The following is an 11,805-nucleotide window of genomic DNA, read 5'->3' as shown; positions in this document are numbered from 1 at the left end:
GAAATGACTTGAGAAGACTTTGAATATAGATCTTAGACTCGTTTGTATTACTTTTATGACACTCCAGTCCACACTAGTCAGAATTACATTTAAAAAGTCCAGCAAAATTCAGAAAGAAAATCGTAACAACATAATGTTAAGTAAATAACAATGAAATTAAATGTTTTATGATCAGTGCCATTATGAACAATGATCTTAAGTCATAACCGTTTCATGTTAACAGAAAATTTGTCCAAATTAACTTCACTGAACTGCCTAAACCATCAAAATGCAGTCTATGCATGTGTATTTCAATGTATGGCCAAACCTGGTATTGTCGCGCTCTTTCACCCTGTCGTGCTTAAATGTCGTGTAAAACACTCCTGTACGCTCAAGTCAGGTGGCAGAGGTCGTCATTATGATGATGACTTGTGCGAGGTTAGGTCATTCTGCGTGACTTAACCCAGTAATTTCCCTCAGTACGTGGGATGCCACTCTAATGACACCCGTAGAAACAACACAAACAGAGGATGCTCGAGCACGTGTGCGCTTCATCATCACGTCTCAAATATTAGCGCGCGCGCCCTTTCCAAACAAACTCAAATTCATCCAAACACAACGACGGAACGGTCACTCGCTGCCTGAGAAAAAAAAATTAAGTATTGTGGAGTTCCCGCCCAGAATGTGAGGGAATGTTGAGGAGAGGAGCGTTTGGAGTTTAGGTTTAGAACTCGCAGGTGAATTATTTTTATTAATATCTGGCAGCACTTTTAGTCAAGACTAAAACTTGAATGTAGTTAAAAAGCCGGATGTAAAGCGTTTGGATTTCGGGAAAGCGGAGAAGTTGCTTTTGACGGATAATTCCACACGTCAGATCGTGAAGTACATGTTGGACGGTTTTCATCTCCTAAAACTTTTAAAGATTTATCTATTAACCAGAAACCCAAGATGTAGCTGCATCTCTCGAGTAAATAACGGGTAAGTCTGTTTCATTTCCTCAGAAAGTAGTAATCTTATAAAGATAAACTGTTTTAGTGGCATAATTGTAATTTACATGTTTACACAGAATATTACTGATTTCATATGGTAAGAATATTTTCAGACAAGTCACTATAAAATCATTTATTTATTTATTCATCCCATTTCTTTTTGATATGACAGTAGGGACTAACGCCAAGTCACCGAACGACTTAAAACTATATGGCTTAACTGGTTACCTTGTATATTTTTGTATTTTCATAAACTGTTGTACTTCAATTCAGGCTTTAGTATTGCAGTCAGGGTCCCTTGATAGCTACTTAAGATAACAAACGATCACAACAAATGTTATACAAATACAGCTTTGTCTCATTATGATTAAATTGAAGTCATAACACGTCACAGTATTATGTCTGATTTGTGTTGTGTCTACATGCCAGATGTTAACTTCTGTGGTGATAAAGTTTAAATAAGTTAATAATGAAGACACGTTATTGCAAAAAATGCCAATAAGTCACAGATAAGAGATAGATTTTTAAATTATTTTAAATATGACTTCATGCACTATAGTACTGGCACATAAACATTATCTGAACATTTCTAAACCTTCACAGGCTAAAACCACATCACATGTCAACTTCAGATTCAGAATAGTTTATGTGATACAATCCATCATTTCTTTGCTATATATATACACTGGTTTGCCAGTCTCTCCAACTAGTCTGTTGGTATCTTAAACTATTTAAGACAAGGTTAAACTAGCTAAAATCACCTTAAATCCTAGGCTGGTTTAAAAACATTTTGTGCAGGCATTGTAAACCGCATTTCCACTTCTTACTAACTGCTGTCAAGTCAGATAATAGTTTCTTTGGTCTGTTTTTGTTTCTATTTATCATCAGGAATCATAATGTGTGAAGTGGTGGACTCCTTTTCCAACTTTCTCACTGGAAGCTGCTCATAGACGCCATCTGCTGTTCAAAAGTGGTCACGGACTTTGTGGAAAATGGATGACCAGGTTGAACCTGGAATGAATAATATTATAATTAGCTATTATAACCACTCAGGCAAGTGGAGAAGATCAAATAGCACCAGTACGTCCAAGATGACCTTCCACATTTGCATCTGCTCCCTGATCGTGTTGGAGAACATCACTGTCTTACTGGCACTATGGCGCAACAAGCGTTTCCACAGCCGCATGTACTTTCTCATCGGCAACCTGGCACTTTCGGACTTGTTAGCTGGAGTGGCCTACGTGGTTAACATCTTCACCTCTGGCCACAATACGTATTTCCTCAGTCCTGGCCAGTGGCTGCTGCGAGAGGGGAGCATGTTTGTGGCACTTAGCGCGTCGACCTTCAGCTTGCTCGCTATTGGGATCGAGCGCCACATGACCATGGTTCGTTTACGGCCGTGTGAGACCGCAGGAAGGGGGAGGTTGCTCGCTCTCCTGGGAGCCTGCTGGGCTGTTTCGGTCCTGCTGAGTGCCTTGCCTAGTCTCGGCTGGAACTGTTTGGGCCGAGTCCACACTTGCTCCACTGTCCTACCACTGTATGACAAAAGCTACATAGCCTTCTGCATTAGTGTCTTCACGGCCCTACTAGCAGCAATCGTGGTGCTATACGTGCGCATCTACCTGCTAGTAACGTCTAGTGGGCGTAGAGTGAGTTCCAGGCCATCAGATCGTTCGCTCGCACTCCTGCGCACGGTAGTGATAGTCTTGGGAGTTTTTGTAGCCTGTTGGGCTCCTCTTTTTCTGCTACTGCTGCTGGATGTTGGATGCAGTCCAGAGCGTTGCCCGGTTCTTTACAAGGCGGATTGGTTCATTGCTCTGGCCGTGCTCAACTCTGCCCTCAACCCGCTCATCTACACGCTTTCTAGCCGTGAGATGCGGGCTGCGTTTTTCCGCGTGCTGTGCTGCTGTTGCTGTCCAAACCAGCTAGACTCTATGCCCACAGTTGCAGGGACGGCAATCCCGGGAATTGTCATTCGCACCGCAGAGAACAGCAAATCAAGCATGGCTGGGGCACCAAGTGGTGCAGCCAAGTCCTCTCTGATGCAAAGTAAAGTTCCCACCCCGTCAAACTCCCACCATCAGCATGGGGATACGTCGCCACCAGCTGTTACACATCCCTCGGGGCCAGGTGACCTACTATCTGCAGTGTTGGTTAAAGCTGGGGCGCTTCCTTCTTTGGGGAAGTTTTGAAAAGGACTACGGGACTGGGATTTTGTTATTTCCCAAGATGTTTGGCGACGGTTCCTTGCAATTATAGACTGTTCTTCAGCTCTCTGAGGATTACAAAACCGTGGATTTGCTTTGATACAAAAGGCATACGGTGACGATGAGATTTCAAAGGGACAACAAACTCAATCAAAGAGCGATTGAACAAATGCTGACCAAAGGATACACAAACTGAATTGACTTATACATGTATTAATATTTATGAAACTGAGCATGTGCTATGAGCACATAACAGAGCCACTAAAGAATGTAATCACTCGAAAAGCTTAGGTGTGCAATTTTTTTAAATCAAAATAATGCAATTTGCATGAAGGAAACACCTTAACAGTATTATATGCATTATTATAGCACTGTGTGTATGACTGACCTTTAACATTTTACCAGAGTTTATTACTAGACAAAAACATCTTGAATAGTTTGCTATTCTTACCCATTACATGAGCTAGCTGTAATACACTTTGCACCTAACAAATTGAGTGTTTTAAAGAAGACTGTGGATGTTTACGGTTAATATTCTGTGGAATGGTTTACATGGCAGAATGTAAGATGAGGTGGTTTGGTTTCGTTGTGAATGTGTTGAAATTTGGATTGATTTGCTCAATAGTACTTGCCATACTTGACAAAACTGTGTGACTAAAAAGTGTGACTATAATATGTCAGTGGGAAGGAAAACAAAATGGTCCTCACTGCAGAACACAAGATCCGGGTGGCGAGGTTGCATCTAGATCCAACTCCTCCCACTGTACATATCCCTAAACCTATCCATCTCGCACCCCTGGATGTGGATGTAACCTCACCCTCTGGATCTTGTGTAATGCAGTGAGGAGCTGCTGGGAAAAGTAGGCATCTTATGTTGGGATTGCTTTGTCTGTTCTGCTTTTATTCGCATGTAACCACTTGAGGGCGCTGTAACATAACATTGAAATCAACTGCACCACAGAGCAATAATGAAGGCAATGCACAAACACATTTTGCCTATGAATGCAATCACTTGGTAGATGCATCATAGTAGCCTAATAATAAATGGATTTGCCTCTGAAAAACCATGATCAATGGCACCAATCTTTGAGCCATACAACAGTATTACAGTAACACTAACCACAGCTGTGCATGCATGTGCTAGTTCAGTTCTCTTAAAGGGATATTGTCGGTTCAGTATTGTTAATATGTATTGTCGGATATTGTTAAATTCAGCTGACAGCACTTGAATGAATCTTGCCTTCATTTTGAGCAAAACTCTGAGGTTCTTAAACTGGGGAAATTAATCAGGCTAATCCGTGAACGTTAAAATACGTTAAAATGTAACCAAGATTATGCTACAAATGCTGTTAATCGAGCTCAACAACTCAACCAGGAATATTTCTTTAGTTCTACCAATTAGTTACTGGTTAGTCATACTTGATTTAATTGGAGGCAGGAATTGCACAGTCTACCATTTCTGAACAAAAAGAGAGGTTCAACATGAGTTTTTGTTCAGGTTGCAAGAACAAGTGACATTTTGTTGAAGAATGGTTTTTATAGCATTTGACAAGTGTGACATTTCAAGTAATTTACCATCCTAAGCTGTAGACACTCTCTCTCTCTTCCTCTCTCTCTCCCCCCCATCACAGTGATCTCTGCAGTCAGGTTGAGGGAAAAAATAGAATGTTAAACAAACCAAACTCGTTTACAAGGCCTTCCTCCTGGTGGCATCCCGTAGCTAAAAATTCAATGACATTCAATATCACAGAATTCATTTGTCAAGAGATTTCACACTAAACGACTGAAGTGCCATTAAGAATCAACATCAACAAACAACAATGATGGCTAACGCGTGATGTGTAATGTGTAACCTTGTGCAAAAACACACAGCAACCCACAACGCATGACAACAAGGCTTATACAAAAGACTTTGAAATAAGCGCGCACCACATAGAGGACATTAATCCTTTAAAGTGAGGCATTACACACTTGCCACACACAATATGCCTCTACACCTCATGTAATGAATGGTTCTTTGCTACAATGGATCAAAGCGCAGACCACTGAGCTATTGTGAACGGCCACTATTGAGAATATTCATTTGTCTGTGTGCTTGTCAGAGCTGAGGGGAGTATCTGTGGATGAATACATGAGACTGGCACATTGCTTGGCCCAGCACTCAGTGTGAACAATGCCTCCATCTGGACCAGCAACTCAGGATGTGCCAATGCGAGAGCACTCAATTGATTTTCTCCCATTCGGGGACCAGGGGTCACATTTAACAAGCTTTCAAGGGTTCACGGAGGTAGAAGGTGTTTGTGTGTACGTGTGTTGCTTGGGAAATGTGTGTGGAACAAGATCTAGAAACGATAATGATGTCCTTGGTGCACTTCTGGTCAAGGTTTGGTGTTGGACCTCTTCATTAGTCTGAGACCAGGCTTACTAACCCAACACCTGAGATTGGGTTTAGTGTAAAACAAATATCATTAGCTAGAGCATTAGTTTTAAAAGTAAAGTTAACCAAACAATTTAAAATGGTGTCATTTAGTCACCCTCATGTTGTTCCAAACCTGTATGGCTTGCTTTTTTCTGGAGAACACAAGAGGAGATATTTTAAAGAATGTTTTGGTCCATATACTGACAGTAACTGGGGTTCAAAACAATAATTTCCTTTATATGGACAAAAACATTTTTTGAAACAACATGAGGGTGAGTAAACTGTCATTGTGTTGGCCGAAATTATTGGTACCATTTGCTAGCGCTTATTAGTGCGAGGCGGGATCCAGCACCCTTGCCTCAAAACCAAATACTGATCCAAACTGGATATAAAAGCGGGGATAAGATGCTTCAATGCCAGACTTTGACAAGCTGTAGCACAACACAAGCCCAGTCCTGTCTTATTTGACATGGCAAGTGCCAATGAAAGGTGCCCAAATTATGTTATAGTTCTTCTTACAAAATCATAAAATTGTGGAATGCTAAAACACAAGGCTGTTCTTCACTATCAGAAATAATACAAAAGTTGTGGCCTAATGGTTGGACTTGTAACTCAAAGGTCTTGTTTCGAGTCTCAGTACTGGCAAGATTGTAGGTGGGAGGAGTGAATGACCAGCACTCTCTTCTACTTTCAATGCCACGAGTGAGGTGAGACCCTTGAGCACGGCACTGAACCCCCGAGCACCAAAAATGCCTGTCCAATGTTCCGGGTGTTTGTTTACTACTTACTGCTGTGTTTGTGCACTTGGATAGGTGAAATGCAGAGCACAAATTTCAGAGTATGGGACACCATACTTGCCCACACATCACGTTCTTTCCACCTTTACTCTCCTCCAAAAAGTGTATTTTAACTTGTCTTTGGGCGGTACCCACAAAGGTACACCTTTGCAACTTATCTACCCTTAAAGTTTGCTTATTAGTACTTTTAAGAGGTAGGTAAAGCACAAAGATGTGCCCTCAAGGGTACTGCCCCTGTTATAAGCTAAAGCAGGGGGTGTCCACTCCTGTTGCTACAGGGCCACCTTCCTGCCCCAATCCTAATTGAACCACCTGAAGATAATCAAAGTCTTCAGGATTGCTAGAAATTCCCAGGCAGGTATGGTGGAGCTAAACTCTAAAAAAGAATGTTGTCCCTGCAGGAGCAAAGTTGGACACCCCTTAGCTAAAGTAAATAAAAGGATCCCATATTGCGTACATAAAAGTCACATAATACTATAACCTAAATAAAAACACATCATAGCCTCTCAAAAAACACCTCAAATGGGGGTTCGGTGACTTGCTTAAGGGTCTCACCTCAGTTGTGGTATTGAAGGTGGAAGAGAGGGCTGTACATTCACTCCACCCACCTACAATCCCTGCCGGTACTGAGACTCGAACTCCCGACCTTCGGGTTACAAGTCCGACTAGGCCACTACTGCCACAATACCTAAAAAGGCAAAATACAAATTTGTACTTGCAAACAGATGAAAGTAAATGTAATTTGCCACCAGTGAGATCAGAAGGTGTATAGCTTGCATGACCTCATTAAACGTCTAGAGCAGGAGTGTCCAAACTTGGTCCTGGAAGGCCAGTGTCCTGTAGAGCAGTGGTTCTCAATCCTGGTCCTGGGGGACCCCTGCTCTGCACATTTTGCATGTCTCCCTTATTTAACACACCTGATTGAGATTATCAGCTCATTAGTAGAGATCCATGAACTGAACTAACAAGCTGAAGATCTCAATCAGGTGTGTTAAATAAGGGAGACATGTAAAATGTGCAGAGCAGGGGTCCTCCAGGACCAGGATTGAGAACCACTGCTGTAGAGTTTAGCCCCAACTTGCCTCAACACACCTGTCTGGAAGTTTCTAAGACCTTGGCTTGGATTAGCTGGTTCAGGTGAGTTTAATTAGGGTTGAAGCCAAATTCTGCAGGACAGTGGTCCTCCAGGACTGATTGTGGACACTCCTAATCTAGAATTCACAAGAACCATTGTCGCTTTGATTTCAGGTGCAAGTTTGGGTTAGGCATAGAGTTTGACCTGTGATTATTTGATAAGAATCTTGTCTCAAGACCAAGGATATCGAACCAGGAGCATTCCTATTAGGGCTAATCACATCACACGAACACCTGAATTACTATCCTGAGACCTGGAATTCTGTGGATGATCTGTCCTTTACCTCTGAAGTAGAACTGAGGATACATTCAATCCTCCCCCAGATCCCAGTCTTTTTCAGTCCTTAACAATAGCCTTCAGCTGCAGCCGTATGCGAGCTGCATCTGACTGGGCTTTAGGAGATAAGCTCTCCAGGATGAGGTCTTTATCTGGGCCAGCTGCCCACAAGGGCAGGAGCAGAGTTCAAAGGTCAGATGTCAGTAAATTAACAGATGGTAGAAGTTGCCCGTCCTCACCGTAATGAAATCCAGATGACATGTCGTTCGAGTGCTGGTCACACGATGACGGCAGCTCTTGCAAACACTGTTGATTTTTTTCCACACTTCGGTGCACATCTGGGCCTCCTTTTCATTGCTTGGCTTTTGTCTGAGCTTGCGGCTGAGAAATGCCTCTCTTTGTAAGGCCTAATTATTCCATGACTAGTAAGAGCCTAATTACCAGAGGAATTAGCACGACGCTCATTGTGAGGAAGACGTCGTAGGGCTTTTGAGGTATTGACACTGTAGATGAGATCCCTCTTTCAGCTGTTTAAATTGACCGATCTCTGGTTACAGTCTAGCAGGCACACCTGTCGAAACGGCTTTCCCTCCAAGAGTGAGTGTGCGCCTGTTTGTGGAATGTCTGAGCGAGATTAATGTGTCTGTCTCGGACAATGTGATATGAGGCACTCGAGACGCACATGTGGACATGCCTGGATGTGTGTCAGAGCAGCTGGGAACAATCGGTACAAGTAGCCAATGCAGAAGCCACTAGCACTGGATGCCATCCGCTTTAGGATTATGAGATTTTGGGCTTGGTCGAGATTGAGTGTGAAATTATTCCTGGCTCCGCTCTGATCGCAGGTGTCTTTTTCAGTGAGCGCATCTGAAAGATTATCATGTGCTGCCAAATACGCACACATGCACAGTAGTGAGGCGTAACCTAAATTGTGATAGACGAATGCAAAATGTTATTGCATTAAAAACCCTGACAAAACCGTGCTTGCAAACAACCCTTAATTTCCCCCCGTTTTATCTTACCATCTTCCGTACCGAAGTTGGAGGGACGAGGACTGATCTGAACCACCTTCTCCGCCCGTCACACCAGTAATCATTCTCCGCCGTTTCATTTGGCAGTGTAATGAAAGCAATCCCAGAACGCTTCGCTTCGGCAGAACAGAGATAATGAGGAAGCACACACACATGAACACACAAACATTGCTGCTTGATTTAGGAAGACTGTCTTCATGGGCCGCAGTGGGAAAAGCAAAATGTTCACAATCATGCTTAACATTCAGTCTTCGCAATCTTTTGGTGCATGGCACATACTCCCAGGATAAAAAAATGTGTTTAGTAACCATTAGCGCATCTTTCTGTCAATCTCAACACCATCTTCTTTGTCTCTTGATAATAAGCAATGCGAAGCTATTAAAGTAATATGCATGGCAAGCTACAGCAATTAAACTGACTACCAGTGCTTGCTACAATATTAGCGTCTCGTACTAAGGATTAAGTATTTGTGTAATCTGTGGTTACTACCTGCCAGTTACTTTTGATTGTCTGTTAAAATATTATGGAGACTAGGGACTAGGCTCTTTTGGCTTAGACCAGTATGCAACAACCTAGCAACTACCTAGAACTCTCTAACAACCACCCAACTACCAGAATTTCCCCAAAACCACCCAGAACACACTAACAACCATTCAGAACATTGAAGCAACTACTTAGGACTCCATAGCAACCACCCAATTACATAGAACACTCTAGTGGGCACTAAGGACATCCTAGCAATAACCTAGAACTCCTTAGCAACAGCCCAACCACCCAGCATTCCCTAGTTGCCACCCAAAACACACTAAGAACTATTCAGAACATCCTCTCAACCACCTAGAAACCATCCAACTACCCATAACACTCTAGTGGACATCAAAAACACTCTAGCAACTACCTAGAACAGAGGTCTTTAACCCTTTCTCCTGGATACCCACTCTCCTGGAAAGTTTTTTTCTAACCAGCTTCAGCACATCTGCCAGCAATTTTCAGTCTAGAGGAGCTTGATTGGCCGCTTCAGGTGTGTTTGATAAGGGTTGTAGCTAAACGCTTCAGGATAGTGGGTCCCCAAAAACCTCTGACCTAGAATTTCCTAGCAAGCAACCAGAACTCTGTAGTGGCCACCAAGAACACCTAAGCAACCACCCACAACTAGAGGTCTTTACGGGTCCACTTGGATCCGAAACCCTGAGGTCCAACCCGAGACCTGAGCGGCTTTTGGGCCAAAACTTGGACAAGTGCCTTGGACATGGGTCGGGTTCGTTATTAGTGGCCTCAGGTCTTGGCTAATTTAAAATAAATGTGCTTTTTCCAAATGGAACTGATAAGACCTGAATTCTTTTAAACTATCCCAGATGTGTACTTGCGTGTTTGTGTTAAGTAAGAAATGCACATAGAAAAATAGTGTACGTTTGTAACCTCACACACACAGATCCATCTTACAGATGTGAGATCCATCAGGAAAATTCACTTCATGCAGGTGGATTATGCAGGGCTTTTCTTTTTTGTGTGCAGAGGCCTTTCACTGGAGATGAGGTTGCAGACTTCTCTAGCGAATCCATTAATTATTAGTCTATCGATTTAATTTTTAATGAACTATCATGTTTATTTTTCAAATCCACTGGTCACAATTGAAAGCCGAATTCAGAAATAATTAGTATCCGTCAGGCAGGCAATAATATGAAGTAATAATAAATAAGTAAATAAATAAATTAAAGTAACGGAGCTGTGGCCAAATCAGTCAGCAGCACACCAGGATTTTTCTTAAATGACTGCAGGGTGTGCACACGTCAAAGCCATTTACGTTCGGGTCTAGTCCGGTTCGAAAATAAATGCCATCAGGTCGGACTCGGGTCTCATTTCATTAGGTCTGTTTCAGGTCAGGTTTTTCCTTTTTTTTAAAAAAAGCTAATTTATGCACATAGGATTCAGGTAAGAACTGATTCAGGTCGGATACAGATTTTAGTACCCGAGAAGACCTCTAAGAAAAACAGCTACCCAGAACACCCTGGCAACCACTCAGAACATATTAACAACTACCCATAACACCCTAGCAATCACCTAAATCTCCCTAGCAACCACCCATAACACCCTAGAAACCACATATAACTGCCTAGCAACCATCCAGATCACCCTAGCAAACACCCAACCACCCAGAACACTCTAGAAACCACCTAAAACCGCCTGGCAACCACAAAGAACACCCTACAGAATCACCTGTAACTCCCTAGTAATCACCAGACCATGAGGAACACTCTAGTGGTCACCCAAAACACCCTAACAATCACCTAGATCTCCCTAGCAACCACTCAGAACAACCTAGAAACCACCTAAAACACCATAGCAACTGTTAAAAACACCCTGGCAATCACCTAGATCTCCCTAGCAACCATCCAACCACCCAGAACTCTCTAATGGCTACCCAGAACACTCTAGCTACCTCTCAGACCACCCAAATAATTATCCAAAACACCCTAGAAATCACCTGCATCTTCCTAGCAACCACCTAACCATACAGAACTCTAGTGGCCACCCATAACACCCTAGAAACCAACTAAAACACCCCAGCAACCACCCAGAACACACTAAAAACTATTCAGAACACCCTAGCAATTAACTTGAACTCCCTAGCAACCACCAAACCATCCAGAACACTCGAGTAGCCATCCAGAACACCTCAGCAACTGCCTACAAAGACCTATCATGCACTCAGAACATCCTAACAAAACTGTTTTTCAACAACAAACGTAAAAATAAATAAATACAAATTAGACCTCAAATTGTCAGCAACTGACATGAAATGCAGTTTGAAACAACAGCTGTTCGGTGCCGATAGCCTTGTGGGCAGCGCGCCGACATACAGCACCATTGCGCTCCGGGTGTCCCGTGTTCGAATCCTGACTCAAGGACCTTTCCTGATCCCAGGAAAGGTCCTCGGGAAATCTTTAAGAAACAACAGCTGTTAAATAGCA

At 42.7% G+C, this 11,805-nt stretch overlaps 1 protein-coding gene across 1 annotated transcript; it reads left to right on the top strand.

Annotated features, from left to right (window-relative positions):
- The first annotated feature begins 608 nt into the window (after window positions 1–608).
- s1pr3a (sphingosine-1-phosphate receptor 3a) lies at window positions 609–4,224 on the top strand. The gene is made up of 2 exons (XM_073844384.1): window positions 609–957; window positions 1,857–4,224. Exon 2 carries the CDS (start codon window positions 1,961–1,963, stop codon window positions 3,158–3,160), a length of 1,200 nt encoding a protein of 399 aa, XP_073700485.1. The 5' UTR covers window positions 609–957; window positions 1,857–1,960; the 3' UTR covers window positions 3,161–4,224.
- The last annotated feature ends 7,581 nt before the right edge of the window (window positions 4,225–11,805 follow it).

The sequence above is a fragment of the Garra rufa genome, chromosome 7 (assembly GCF_049309525.1).
Source record: "Garra rufa chromosome 7, GarRuf1.0, whole genome shotgun sequence".
In the NCBI taxonomy this organism is placed as follows: Eukaryota; Metazoa; Chordata; class Actinopteri; order Cypriniformes; family Cyprinidae; genus Garra; species Garra rufa.
Note: the sequence above shows the minus strand (reverse complement) of the source record. Positions and strands in the feature narration are given on the sequence as shown.

What these genes read in the sequence shown, in the direction of transcription:
- s1pr3a (XM_073844384.1), top strand. Translation starts at nt 1,961, where the DNA reads ATGGATGACCAGGTTGAACCTGGAATGAATAATATTATAATTAGCTAT.